Source organism: Protomyctophum bolini (assembly GCF_963924005.1).
Source record: "Protomyctophum bolini genome assembly, chromosome: 19".
In the NCBI taxonomy this organism is placed as follows: domain Eukaryota; kingdom Metazoa; phylum Chordata; class Actinopteri; order Myctophiformes; family Myctophidae; genus Protomyctophum; species Protomyctophum bolini.
In genome coordinates this window covers 40,021,725-40,036,849 of record NC_137880.1, presented here as the reverse complement: position 1 = coordinate 40,036,849, position 15,125 = coordinate 40,021,725, and the positions used below count along the sequence as shown (strand labels likewise).

At 46.2% G+C, this 15,125-nt stretch overlaps 2 protein-coding genes across 2 annotated transcripts in view; both read left to right on the top strand.

The window, feature by feature from the left end:
• LOC308334723 (intersectin-2-like) overlaps positions 1–1,396 on the top strand; it is a gene marked incomplete at both ends in the record, with an annotated part of 25,657 nt that extends 24,261 nt beyond the window's left edge. The window contains 2 exons of the mRNA XM_080791527.1: positions 91–282; positions 1,251–1,396. Of these exons, the coding sequence (XP_080647653.1) occupies positions 91–282; positions 1,251–1,396 (338 nt within the window). The remainder of the gene's footprint in view (positions 1–90; positions 283–1,250) is intronic.
• A 7,829-nt stretch (positions 1,397–9,225) lies between these two features.
• LOC308334721 (WD repeat-containing protein 26-like) overlaps positions 9,226–15,125 on the top strand; it is a gene marked incomplete at its 3' end in the record, with an annotated part of 35,197 nt that continues 29,297 nt past the window's right edge. Inside the window, exon 1 of the mRNA XM_080791525.1 lies at positions 9,226–9,877. Coding sequence (XP_080647651.1) covers positions 9,360–9,877 — 518 coding nt within the window. The 5' untranslated portion in view covers positions 9,226–9,359. The remainder of the gene's footprint in view (positions 9,878–15,125) is intronic.

The following is a 15,125-nucleotide window of genomic DNA, read 5'->3' as shown; positions in this document are numbered from 1 at the left end:
GCAGTGTGGCCAGGTCATTAAACTCCATTTCCCATCATGCCTTGCAGTGTGGCCAGGTCATTAAACTCCATTTCCCATGATGCATTGCAGTGTGCCAGGTCATCGCCATGTACGACTACACGGCGGCCAATCAGGACGAGCTGAGCTTCGCCAAGGGTCAGCTGATCAGCGTCCTGGACAAGTCCAACCCTGATTGGTGGAAAGGGGAGGCCGGGGGCGTGACGGGCCTGCTGCCGACCAACTACGTCAAGATGACCACAGACTCGGACCCCGCCCAGCAATGTGAGTATAGCCAATGAGAGCCCCAGCCAGCAATGTGAGTATAGCCAATGAGAGCCCCAGCCAGCAATGTGAGTAGCCAATGAGAGCCCCAGCCAGCAATGTGAGTAGCCAATGAGAGCCCCAGCCAGCAATGTGAGTAGCCAATGAGAGCCCCAGCCAGCAATGTGAGTAGCCTATGAGAGCCCCGGCCAGCAATGTGAGTAGCCAATGAGAGCAACACATTTTCAGATGGGGGTCGGCGGCCAAATAAATAATTGTTGAGGTCCTTGTAGGCTGGCTTGCTTGCTTGATTGATTGATTGATTGATTGATTGATTGATTGATTGATTGATTGAAATATGTATCAACAGTTTGCAGAATTACAGTACATTTCAAGCACAGACCCTGCCCGATGGCAGGCTCTCAGTCAAATCTGGTCACGAATATAGAGACATGTAGGAATACAAAAAAATCACACCTGTGTGAAGTGAGGGGCGCTAATATATTAAAGTCTAACTCATGTTGATTATAGGTGATGTCGTGGTGATGTAAAACAAAACGGTGTCAAAACAACAAATGACATTTATTAATGTTTGTGTGTTTAGGGGACAAGATGACGTAAATGTTCCATTCATTGTCAATGTTTTAAAATGAGTTTTAAAAACAAACATTGAACTAAAAACAAACCTTAAACCTGTATATAGGAGGGGCTAGTGCCCCTCAGAAATACGAAATATGTACGGTCACTGGGGGTCCCTGGAACAACATATTTTCAGATGGGCGTCGGCGGCCAAATACATATAATTTTGGGGGTCCTTGACATGAAAATGTTTGAGAACGACTGACACAGAAACGTAGAATGTGTTCTCGGGTTCTAAATGGATCTAAAACGTCTCTCTCCACCCGTCCTTCCTTCATCCCACTCCCCTCCGTTCCTCTCCTCCGCTCCGCTCCATCTTTTCCTCCCCACCTCTCTGTGTAGGACGGTAGCTCCGCCTCCTCCTCCTCCTCTTCCTCCTCCTCTGTCTCTGCGAGCCAATCAGAATTCAGATTGCCGCGTCGGGAAGAACCAGCCAGCCAACGGGAACAAACGCTCCGCTCGTTTTGGGACATTTGTGACCCCGCCCCCTTTGTGACCCCCGCCCCCTTTGTGACCCCGCCCCATGTGTACCCCCGCCCCCTTTGTGACCCCGCCCACTTTGGGCGGGGTCTCCTCTCCTCTCCCCTCCTCTCCTCTCCTCTCCTCCCCAATGTCTAAGGCATGGAATGTGTAGTTTTGTATCATTATAATTTTTTAGACAAACAATGAACATACAAATTAATCTTTAAACCCCTTGATTACAGTTCTAATATAGTTTAGTTACAAAAGTTACAAAATGCTCTGATTTAGTTTTCTATAAAAAAAAAAAAACAGAAACGGAGGCTTTCCCACGGATCTCCGGAGTGGCCAGAGAGAGAGAGAGAGAGAGAGAGAGAGAGAGAGAGAGAGAGAGAGAGAGAGAGAGAGAGAAACGAGATATCTCGTTTTAACCCATTTAGACGTGAGGACGATTATAATACAAAATGTCTTCTAAATCCTTTTTCTGATAAACCTCATGTTTCTATAATTATGTCAGTCGTTCTCAAACATTGTCAAGTCGAGCACCCCCAAAAATACATGTAATTGACCACCGAAGCCTCATCTGAAAGTATCTTGTCCCCTTTCGGAGCAAAACATATTTGCTCTGAAAGAAAGAAAATATATATTCAAAGATTTGCGGCTAACATTTTTAAAAGGTTTTTCAAAAGTAGCAGACAGACCTATACAAACTCCGGTCCACTACTACCGGCCAACTCCGGGGCTCCGTGCTTTCCTCCATGCTGTAGAAGGTGTCTAACAGGGTCTCTCAAGTCTTGCACTAACAACTTGCTATTACAAAAAAAAGAAAAACTAAAGACTAGAAACGGACCAACGCAAAGAAACTTTATAGTGTGACGATTCACTCTGTGTTGCTTATTATTATTATTCTTCACCGATGGTCTTATTGCCATGTGCGTTTTGTTTGTTAAATTACATAATTATTACTGGACTACTTGAAGTTTAATTATAGTTGGAGGTTAAATTACATAATTACTACTGGACTACTTGAAGTTTAATTAGTTGGAGGTTAAATTACATAATTACTACTGGACTACTTGAAGTTTAATTATAGTTGGAGGTTAAATTACATAATTACTACTGGACTACTTGTAGTTTAATTATAGTTGGAGTTTAAATTACATAATTACTACTGGACTACTTGAAGTTTAATTATAGTTGGGGTTTAAATTACATAATTACTACTGGACTACTTGAAGTTTAATTATAGTTGGAGGTTAAATTACATAATTACTACTGGACTACTTGAAGTTTAATTATAGTTGGAGTTTAAATTACATAATTACTACTGGACTACTTGAAGTTTAATTATAGTTGGAGTTTAAATTACATAATTACTACTGGACTACTTGAAGTTTAATTATAGTTGGAGTTTAAATTACATAATTACTACTGGACTACTTGAAGTTTAATTAGTTGGAGGTTAAATTACATAATTACTACTGGACTACTTGAAGTTGAATTAGTTGGAGGTTAAATTACATAATTAATACTGGACTACTTGAAGTTTAATTAGTTGGAGGTTAAATTACATAATTACTACTGGACTACTTGAAGTTTAATTATAGTTGTAGGTTAAATTACATAATTACTACTGGACTACTTGAAGTTGAATTAGTTGGAGTTTAAATTACATAATTACTACTGGACTACTTGAAGTTTAATTAGTTGGAGTTTAAATTACATAATTACTACTGGACTACTTGAAGTTTAATTAGTTGGAGGTTAAACGACATCATCATTTCTGGACTAGCGGACTAGTATTCGTCCAGTCGCTCGTTTCACAAGCTATGCAACCGTTGGGCGTTCCGCCCGCGCCTCTTCTCTCTGATGTAGCCGTGGCGCCCCGCGATGTAGCCGCAGGCTAGCGCCCCGCGATGTAGCCGCAGGCTAGCGCCCCGCGATGTAGCCGCAGTGTGCTAGAAGACGGTTAGATCTGATGTAGCTGCCTATCATTTTGTTATTAAAATATCTCTGGTGTCTAGCATTTTGTTTTAAAATCCTAATGTTGGTCACTGATGCCCTGTCAGTCACAATGTGGGACAGACAGGGTCTCAATGTGAACACTGACGCCTGTCAGTCACAATGTGGGACAGACAGGGTCTCAGTGTGAACACTGATGCCTGTCAGTCACAATGTGGGACAGACAGGGTCTCGATGTGAACACTGATGCCTGTCAGTCACAATGTGGGACAGACAGGGTCTCGATGTGAACACTGATGCCTGTCAGTCACAATGTGGGACAGACAGGGTCTCAATGTGAACACTGACGCCTGTCAGTCACAATGTGGGACAGACAGGGTCTCAGTGTGAACACTGATGCCTGTCAGTCACAATGTGGGACAGACAGGGTCTCGATGTGAACACTGATGCCTGTCAGTCACAATGTGGGACAGACAGGGTCTCGATGTGAACACTGATGCCTGTCAGTCACAATGTGGGACAGACAGGGTCTCGATGTGAACACTGACGCCTGTCAGTCACAATGTGGGACAGACAGGGTCTCGATGTGAACACTGACGCCTGTCAGTCACAATGTGGGACAGACAGGGTCTCGATGTGAACACTGACGCCTGTCAGTCACAATGTGGGACAGACAGGGTCTCAATGTGAACACTGACGCCTGTCAGTCACAATGTGGGACAGACAGGGTCTCAATGTGAACACTGACGCCTGTCAGTCACAATGTGGGACAGACAGGGTCTCAATGTGAACACTGACGCCTGTCAGTCACAATGTGGGACAGACAGGGTCTCAATGTGAACACTGATGTCTGTCAGTCACAATGTGGGACAGACAGGGTCTCAGTTAAAAGTATTGGACATGGGGGACTGTCCCATTCAGAGGGGGGGGGGGGGGGGGGACATCATCTGGACACCCTGAAGCTGCTGTCCATAGTTTTCTAGGTCCACATTGTGCCTCTGCTCTGTGCATAGAATGTACATGTATGTATGCATACATGTACAAGTCTGCTAAATGCCTAAATTGTAAATTGTATGCAGTATGACGGTGGTTCCCAAAGTGGGGTCCGGGGACCCTCCAGGGGTCCCTGAGGGAGTTCCAAGGGGGTCCCCAGCTAAATGACAGTTTGGAACCAAAATGGACACCTATGGGTCTGTAACTCAGAGTACAAATGTACACTCTCAGAGTTAAATTGACTTTGATTTTACAATAATATAAATTGGGGGGGGTCCCAGGGATAGAAATGCCATTAAATGGGGGTCCGTAGACTAATGCATGTCAAACTGGGGGGTCCTTGAAATCAAACGGGTTGAGAATCACTGCTAGAGCCGTAAAAATCTTCTCTTATGGGGGGGTCCCTGGGGGTCTTCTCTTATGGAGGGTCCCTGGGGGTCTTCTCTTATGGGGAGGTCCCTGGGGGTCTTCTCTTATGGGGAGGTCCCTGGGGGTCTTCTCTTATGGAGGGTCCCTGGGGGTCTTCTCTTATGGGGGTCCCTGGGGGTCTTCTCTTATGGGGGTCCCTGGGGGTCTTCTCTTATGGGGGGGTCCCTGGGGGTCTTCTCTTATGGGGAGGTCCCTGGGGGTCTTCTCTTATGGGGGGGTCCCTGGGGGTCTTCTCTTATGGGGGTCCCTGGGGGTCTTCTCTTATGGAGGGTCCCTGGGGGTCTTCTCTTATGGGGTCCCTGGCATATCTTTTCTAATGGGGGGTCCGTGGGGCTAATTAGTGTCACTTTGGGGGTCCTTGAGATGGAAAGGTTTGGGAACCACTGCAGTACGACACAATGTGACGATGATAATAATAATAATAAATACAGAAAACGTTTTAACATAGAATGTACATAGAGTGTGATTGCAACTGCTAATAAAATACATTTTAACACATGTTGTTTTTTTCGTTTTAGTCCTGGTCTCTTGGACAGTTTTGATTCAGTTTTAGTCCCCGCTGGAATGTTTTAGCGTTTAGTCTTGAACCTCCCGTATAACCCATGGAGGCTTGACTCCTTGCCCATGGTCCTCCTGGGTTCTTCTGAGGGCCTCGACTCCGTGCCCATGGTCCTCCTCCTGGGTTCTGAGGGCCTCGACTCCGTGCCCATGGTCCTCCTGGGTTCTGAGGGCCTCGACTCCGTGCCCATGGTCCTCCTGGGTTCTGAGGGCCTCGACTCCGTGCCCATGGTCCTCCTCCTGGGTTCTGAGGGCCTCGACTCCGTGCCCATGGTCCTCCTCCTGGGTTCTGAGGGCCTCGACTCTGGGACTCACAGCTGGGACGTGGAGGTTCGGGGACAAGACGTGCTGGAGGCTGGGCATGATAGCGCAGACGTACCCTCGGAAATACAGAGGTAATTAAGGGACCGTTCTGGAGTGTGAGGTTATTATCAGAGCCCAGCTGGACTGGGACGAAGGAAAGCTGTCCTTCTCTGACCCCGACACGGACACATACACACCTTCCCCCAAACACTCTTTCCATACTTTACCACTTTTGATGATGCTGTCCGTCTGAAGATGTTACTGTAAAAATACAGTTAGACATGATGATGATGATGATGATGATCCTTTTTGTTACATGTTACAATGACAATAAAGATCTATCTATGGCAGGGGTGGGCAACTTTGACGATGGAGAGGGCCACTACATTTCCCACACTCACTCCAGAGGGCCACATTGCATACAGTTTGGAGCAAAAATACACTTTGAGCTTGTAGATCGGCTATTTTTGCTATATTTGAATTGAAATCCTGAATATTTTGAAAAGTAACTTTTTTAAATTTCAAATCATAGTTATGTTAACTTTAATACATTGGACATAAAAAACACTAACATCTTAAAATATTTTGTGCCAGGGACCCCTGTCCCCTAGAAGAGAAGATTAATGTTAATGTTCTGTATTGTTTAATGTGAATTAAACTTGATGTGAACTTTGAATTCTTGCCTGATCATTTGAATGTTACACAGAGTTAATATTTACGACTAATATGCAGGAAAGATGTTTTATTGTAAATCTTTATATCGTGAGTCAAACTAATTCACTTGATGTCATCCCTCTATCTACAGTATATAATCATAGCTATATAGCTAAGACTCTTTTTAATGTGATTTTGCAGGGCATTTACCAGGCAAAGACTTTGGTGTCAACAGAGGACTTTGGCATAACTTCATATTCACCACCTGCTAAAAATAATTTACTAGTTTTTAAAAGATGATTCAACAATGTTCAGTCAAGGACAAAGTGTCTTTTTAACATATTCAGACGGGTGACAGCCGGAATGTAGACGGCACCCGGGTGAGCAGTATGGGTTAGCGCCCCAGCCTGTGTCCTCCGTGAGGAGGTGAGCAGTATGGGTTAGCACTCCAGCCTGTGTCCTCTGTGAGGAGGTGAGCAGTGTGGGTTAGCACCCCAGCCTGTGTCCTCTGTGAGGAGGTGAGCAGTATGGGTTAGCACCCCAGCCTGTGTCCTCCGTGAGGAGGTGAGCAGTGTGGGTCAGCGGCAGCGCCCCAGCCTGTGTCCTCCGTGAGGAGGTGAGCAGTATGGGTTAGTACCCCAGCCTGTGTCCTCTGTGAGGAGGAAGCCCAACAACCCTCGTGAGGCCTTTGGGAGGACCATGCAAGCAGCAAGCGGAACCGCAGCACCATGACCCTGCGGAACCATTGCCCACCACTCCTGACTGAACTGTCTGGCACAGGTCCTCTCTCTACTCCTGGTGAGAGCAGGTGTGGACCTGGTGAGACGTAGGAGGGGCCCGGCCAGGAGACAACCCACAGAGCCTAGTGCCTCCATGTGCCAGAAGTGTACCTCCCAGCCCTGGCAGAGTAGTTCTGGAGTAGTTCCAACGGATTGTGTGCCCCTGGTTTTTCCCTAGTGGGACTTATTGAGGGTATAGCTACTGGGACGTAAGTCGGGACTTGATCACTCCCGGCTGGGTCGCCTGAGTGAGGGGTATGATGTTGAGAGACCCGAAACCCTGTTGACCTCAGGATACATCACTGAGGTGAGGATACGTCCCAGGTGCATCCATGCAATGTTTTTTTTGTTATTAACTGACTTGCCAGAAAACAGTAGACATATTCAGACATATATTTAGTGTGGATTTTGCATTAAACTTGAAATACAAACACTCATTGCCCCATATATAGACTCAAAGTAACTGTGGCTGGAACATACAATCAGAAACATTAATAATAATGAAATCCATGTACAAACGCAAACTACTAACTAGTTGCCCTAGGATTCTTCCTTATACTGTAACTTTAAGGATGGTTTCCCCTGAATGTCCACTAGATGTCACTATTGACTCTTTTATCAACCTAGAGAGCAGTACATGAACAATGTGACAGTTAAACTGTGTGAATGCCAGTCATGTTTCTTGTTGAAATAAAAACTCATGTGGTTTCCGACGCAATGTTTCTTGTAAAACATAAATTTATGTTGTGCCAACAGACAAGTCTTTGCCACGGACACATTTGTACGGATATATATAACCCCTGGATATTTATTAGATATTATAGTTTGTTCATTGGGTGATAGATAGTTAATTAAAATGTTTTTTTTTGTACACTGTAAATGTATAATTGATCAAACAAAATAATTTATAATTTAGACTAATTATAGTAGGCTATAGTAGGCTATAGTATAGTATAGTAAGTAGGCTATAGTATAGTCAACTTGGATTAATGTAGGCTATAGTTTGTACTTTGTGAGCTACCAGACCTGCTATTTAGATTCACTTGCATCAAGTTGCATGCCTTTGTTTTTATTTTATTTTTTATTACAGTAATGCAGAAGATGGTGCGTTTGGATTTATTTTTAAATTTTACATGCTATAAATTATTTATTCACAAACAAAAAAAGCGCTAAAGCTTTACCAAACCTTTCCCATTTCAACTTGGAATGTATTATTTCCAACCTCCATTGATGCATATTGTTTATTATTCATTATTCGTCTGTTTGTCAAATATATTTCCTCCAGTTTTTATTGAGTGGTAGGCTACTGTAATTCTGCAAACTGTTAAATAATAAATACTTTAATCAATACTTTAATCGATGTTTTTTATTTATCCTATGTTTTATTTTGAGTTAGTGTTTTAAATGTTAAATGTTTTGTCTGTGTCGGACCCCAGGAAGACTAGCTTTTGTCAAGGCAAAAGCTAATGGGGATCCTTATAAACAATAAACAATAAACAATAAGCCTATTTCTCGTCAATAAAAGTTAAAAGAAAAAGAAAAGGTCCACCACCACCCGGAAGCATGGTAGTGTAGGACTTTCCGGTGACGTCACGGCGCGGTTAGTCTCGCGTTACCTCCAGACAAACTAATCGCGGAGGAGGCAGCAACAACAGTCTGGCAACGCGAGACTTACGGCGCGGTGGGGACTCCTCCATTAGGGCTGCAGCAGCTGTTCCGTTCTGAACAACAACAACACTGAGGAGACGGTGAACACAAGCCTCTGGTTCTCTCTCCGTGCAGAACAACCGTCCCTTCCCGGCCCGTCCTCTCCCAGGCCCGGGGAAGAAGCACCACCACCGTCCCTTCATCCAGGGGAGCCCCCTGACAAAAAGTCCCTCCCGGTTCCCCCCAACAAGTCCCCCACCCCGCCCGGAGCTTCGCCTCCGCCGGCAGGGCCTCGAAACCACGGCCGCTCTCGGCGAGGACACTCTGGCCTCCGCCGCTTCCTCCAGCTCCTCCGACTCGGACACCGGCGGAGCGTCGCCGCCCCCGCGGAAGAAGCACCGAGCCTCGGCGGCGGAGGGAGCAGGAGAGCCCGGGGCTTCGACGACGACGACAGGCCCCAATTCCTCCTCCTCATCATCCACATCATCGACCGACGGCGGAGGAGCTGTTTTCCTGGGACTCGCCGCCGCTGCCGCCGCCGCTGCTGCTGCTAGTGTCGCCGCCACTTCTCCTCCTCCACCGCCGCCGCCTCCTCCTCCGTCGTCTTCTTTACATTCTCCTCCGGCCTCCTCCGCCGCCATCCACTTCAGCAGCCGGAGCGTGGTGAGCAGCAGCATGCAGTCGAACGGGGCAGCGGCGGTGGCAGCGGCGGCGGCGGCGGCGGCGGGGCAGCAGGACCAGCCGGACCCGGCAGCGGCCTCGGCGGCCTCGGCGGAGGAGGAGCCGTCCTGCCCGAACAGCAGCGCACAGAACGGGGAGTCCTCGTCCTCCTCCTCCTCCTCCTCCTCGGTGGCCGGTGGGACTCACTCCTCAAACGGACTCCTCACGACCACCACCACCACCAGCAGCACAAACAACGGGACTATCACCAGCAACGGAGCTGTTGCATCGACAACCACCGGAGGAGGGGGGGCTGGTGCCGCTGCTCCGCCGGGCTCCTCGCCCTCCTCCTCGGCCCCGGAGGACGAGGCAGCGGCGTCGGCGTCGGCGGGGCCGGGGCAGGGCGGCTCTTCCTCCAGCGGCGGCGCCTCCGGCTCCTCGCTGAAGAAGAAGAAGAAGCAGAAACGTCTGTCCCAGTCGGAGGAGGACGTGATCCGGCTGATAGGACAACATCTCCACGGCCTGGGCCTGAAGTAAGTTACTGTTGTTGTTGATGATGATGATGATGATCAGCTGCTTGGGGGTTCAGGGTTAGTTATAGAAGAACCCTAGTTAAAGCTTCACACAAGACAGACACAACCAAAAAGTAGTTGTTTATGTGTTTTCTGTCGAGTTTTAGGGGGTAAACGTCACATAAAAAAAACACACACTGTTTTCGAGGTGTAGCCTATTATTTTTCTGGCAGTTGACGTGTGCGTTTGACAGAACACAAACATACCACCACCATGCATGGGGGGATGGGTTTTTTCTTACAGCCCAGCCAGCAGCCAGCCAGCCAGGCAGACAGTGTGAGTGTGAGTCTGCTCTGCTCTGCTGGCTGGAAGAAGAAGGAGAAGAAGGGGTCCATCTTGCACAATAACACAGGCTGGCCCCGGCTGATGATCGCTGTGCTTATCTATCTATCTATCTATCTATCTATCTATCTATCTATCTATCTATCTATCTATCTACACTCCCAGTGGGGGGGTGGGGGGAGGCGAAATATAATGACCTAAATATGTATGCTATGTTTTTATTAGCACACTGACTGACTGACTCGGGGAGTTTACATGTCTTGACACCGTCAGACTGGACTGGGTTTTCACACATGTGTTCAAAGCAAACACAACAACCTTTCCTATTAGGAGAACAAGTAACAGTCAGTCAGTTCACCATTTATTATTATCCAACCACGACAGGACAGGACGTTATTAATATGAACAAACGTCGTGTCTGTGTTAATTATAGATTTGTAATAGGGAATTATGGATGCATTCATTGCATCATCTTTAGATAGAGGTGCACAGGAAGCATATAACATTCTATAAAATGCCGCTTTGATGTTGTTGTTGTTGTTGTTGATGAAACATTTCAGAGGACAGTCGCCCAAAGAAAAGAGAGTTTTGACGGCTTCGATTGTTTGTGTGTGTCCTGGACTGGTGGTCAATCTCGTTTTTCCCATATTTATCATAATCATCAATAATATTGATGATATCATTTGATAGTTGATGACTTTATAACCCGTTTTCCCCCCCCTCCTCCTTGCGAGACAACATCAAATGGACATAAATAATCAGTCTCCACATTATTAGACAGGCATGGTTTATTGTTAGCTGTCACCTGCTAGAAATCCTTTTATTTTTGTATACAGTATATATTTATTCATGTATGCATCAATCATAAATTCATAATATGATGACACCATTTCATACGGCAACGTGTGTGTTTTTTTCCCCCTGACATTAAATGTCAACCCAAACGTTGTGTCCTCTCCTCTTGTTAACCAGTTCAGGACAGGAACCCCTTTTGGTGTTTGAAGAATTAAGTTATACTTTAGCTATTGGAAAAAATAGCAGATCTACAAGCTTGTATAGCGAGGCACCGCTGACGATGCTTGGTGATCTGCTACTTTATTTGAAAAATCGTGAAAAATGTTGCGCAAATCTTTGGATATCATGTTCTTTCAGAGCGAATGTTTTTAACTCAAATCTTTGCTTCTTGGGGGGGGGGGGGGAACATATTTTCAGATTGGGGTCCACGGGCCAATTACATATACATTCTGGGGGTCCTTGACATGAAATAGTGTGAGCACCACTAATATAGAAACATGTTTTTTTTCCTCCAGAACACAGTCATGATTTAGATTTTGTAGAATCGACCTCAGGTCCAAATGGGTTAATGTCCAGTGTGTGTGTGTGTGTGTGTCGGGGCAGTGTCAGCATTGTGTCGTTGACTCGGTCGCACACAGAACCTATACCGTATTGCGATATTATTCGGCCCTCCATAACTCGACATCGTTTGGACCTAGACGTTTCCCCCTGTCGGCGACCCGGCGATACAGTTTTCACTGCGACTGATATTTAACCCATTTTGACCTGAGATCAGATTCTAAAAATGTCTTACAGTCTTCTACATCCTGACAGTTTTCCAGTCTGACCTGAGATCAGATTCTAAAAATGTCTTACAGTCTTCTACATCCTGACAGTTTTCCAGTCTGACCTGAGATCAGATTCTAAAAATGTCTTCTACATCCTGACAGTTTTCTGAAAAAGCTACGTTTCTATGTCAGTCGTTCAGACCTAAAAGCTCGTAGCGCGCCACTCGGTGGCGCGCTACGAGCTTGTAGATCTGCTATTTTTCAATAGCTTTAAAGCATAACACAACGCTATAACACCAAAAGGAGTTCTCGTCCCAAAATGGGTTAATGCACGTCGTCCAAAACCAGCTGCTATAGATTTAGAAACGACGGGTCTCGGGTCTAATTATAGCTTTTAGCGCCGGCTGCTTAGTTGAACCGAACGCCTCGACGGCGCACTGCTGCTGCAAACAAACTATGTTTCTGGCGTTGTGTACTTTTTAAAAAGCCGCCATCGGTCAGTGGCATGCCACGGACTGTTGCTGCTCTCTCTCTCTCTCTCTCTCTCTCTCTCTCTCTCCTGGCTAATGGACTGATGATATTATGCACTGGCCAGTGGCTATAGCCAGACGTTCCTATACACACTCCTCGCTCTCTCTCTCTCTCTCTCTCTCTCTCTCTCCCCCCCACGTCCGGCTTTGTCTAAAGACAGCTGCCATTACACTGTAGTCTGAAAAGAGAAAGAGAGAGAGAGAGAGAGGGAGAGAAAAAGAGCCTAGATTGCTGACTGTGTTTACATAGGGAGAGGATACATGCATGCACGGCATTGTGTGTGTGTGTGTGTGTGTGTGTGTGTGTGTGTGGTGTGTGTGTGTGTGTGTGTGTGTGTGTGTGTGGGACAGAAGGGACGCCCCTTCGTTTCACATGTGGAAATGCGAACTGCGTGAATAGAAGGTAGCTGACAGACAGGATAATAATGCTGAGAGAACACACACACTGTGGCTGTACTGACACACACTGTGGCTGTACTGACACACACTGTGGCTGTGCTGACACACACTGTGGCTGTACTGACACACACTGTGGCTGTGCTGACACACACTGTGGCTGTACTGACACACACACTGTGGCTGTGCTGCTGCTGCGACACTCGATTAATGATACCTGAGGATGATGACATCATTATGCCGAGGTGTCAGCACCCCCCCCCCCCTCTCTCTCCTCCCCCCTCCCTTTCTTCCTTGTTGTGTGATGGGAGGGGGGGGTGGTAGGGGGAGGGGGGCACCACCGAGTCAAAATGACGACTGCAGTGTGGCGTGTCTTTGTCGATCAGGGGGTTGACGACACTACCTACGGCCTCGGAGAAGAAGAACTTGCCCGTCGGGGGGGGGGGGGGGGGGAGTACAGGTCATGCTCTGCTTTGCCCAAAGGTCAAAGGTCATGCCCCTCTTGACCGAAAAGTAAATCATGCATTATAATATACAATTTACAATTTAGGGCCATTTAGCTCTTAATCCAGAGCCATTAGGCAAGATAAAAAAACTACATCACATACATACAACAAAAAAAGTAGTTATCATGAAACATGCGTAAAGGAAAGGAAAGGTACCATGTTTACCCTGCAGGGTAACTGGACTAAGGAAAGGAAAGGTACCATGTTTACCCAGGGTAACTGGACTAAGCTCAAGAACTTGTTTACAGCCAGGCCCTGCTCATAGATCATTTCATGGTAGGGGTTCAATGCCTTGTCTGTCATCACAATCCCCTTGTCCGGGGATACGAACTAGCGACCTTCCGATATCAAGACCGCTCCGCAAACCGTTCGGCCACCGCTGTGTAAACTAAGAACGTAACAGTTGAGTATCTAAATAAAGAAACTATACATATATACTATACATATATACTATAAAGTAAGTAGCCTTGCCGAGCCATGAGGCAGCGGTGGCCGAACGGTTAGCGGAGCGGTCTTGACATCGGAAGGTCGCTATAGTTCGTATCCCCGGTCCGACCGGCACGTTAAAATTACCACCGCTGAAGTGCCCTTTGAGCAAGGCATTGAACCTCTACCATGAAATGTTCTATGAGCAGGGCCTGGCTGTAAACAAGTTCTTGAGCTTTAGTCCAGTTACCCTGGGTAAACATAGTACCTTTCCTTTCCTTAGTCCAGTTACCCTGCAGGGTAAACATAGTACCTTTCCTTTCCTTAGTCCAGTTACCCTGGGTAAACATAGTACCTTTCCTTTCCTTAGTCCAGTTACCCTGGGTAAACATAGTACCTTTCCTTTCCTTAGTCCAGTTACCCTGGGTAAACATAGTACCTTTCCTTTCCTTTTTCCCATAGGGGCAGGAGCCTATCTCCTGTTTCTGTAGCGTGAGGCAGCTTGATGTACAAGTACACCCCCTGGACATGACGCTAGTATGTCGCAGGGACTGACCCCCCAATCCAACCCTTGATGCTATAAAGTGCTATGACTATAATAACATGCAGTTCTAGTGCTACTAGTGTCTACACAACATGCTGTAAGTCTGTATAAAGTGCTATCTAAGGGGCTAGGGCAAGTGCTACGGGCCATGGATGGAGTCTGAAAAGGTGGGTTTTTTTTCCAGACTACGGTGGAAGATTGTGAAATGATAGGTGTACATTTTTAATTACCGCTAAGTTGAACACAACATTTCTGGGGGCTGTGCCAAATACCTATTCATATAATTATGAATAATATGACTATGTTCACAGTCCTCACGCTTATATTTTTAAGTGTACCACTACCAACAGTGACAACAACAGGTAAACAACTGTAGGTAAACATCAGTAACACTAACTCTGGGGGAGCCCACGGGGATCCAACTGGGAACCCTCTGCTTCCCAAAGCGCGGTCACTCTACAGTCCAGCGGTGCCCAAAAGGTAGATCACGATCTACCAGTAGATCACAAAGGCTTTGCAGGTAGATCACGATGACATGCCCCTAAAAATATATATAATTTTAATATCTGCCCCTTGAGATGACCTGAGGTGACTTGATTGATTGACATCAAAAAGGGCCTGTCAGCTCAAACACACAATGCAATATACTTTGTTTTCAAATTGTTGCGTGTACAATCATGTGTACAAGCATTACAAAGTCAAATACCAAAAAAATAATATTTATAATGCACTTTTCATTCACAGGGAATCTCAGAGTGCTACAAGGTTTAAAAACATACGATAGCATAAAAGGTTAAAAACAGGTTTAACAAAAACAGTGCAAAACAGTTCAGCACAAAAAGGCCTTCCGGAACAGGAAGGTTTTCAGGCCTGTTTTAAAACATTCCACAGTCTGTGGCACTCTCAGGTCCATGGGGAGGCTGTTCCATAGGTCCACTCTCAGGTCCATGGGGAGGCCATTCC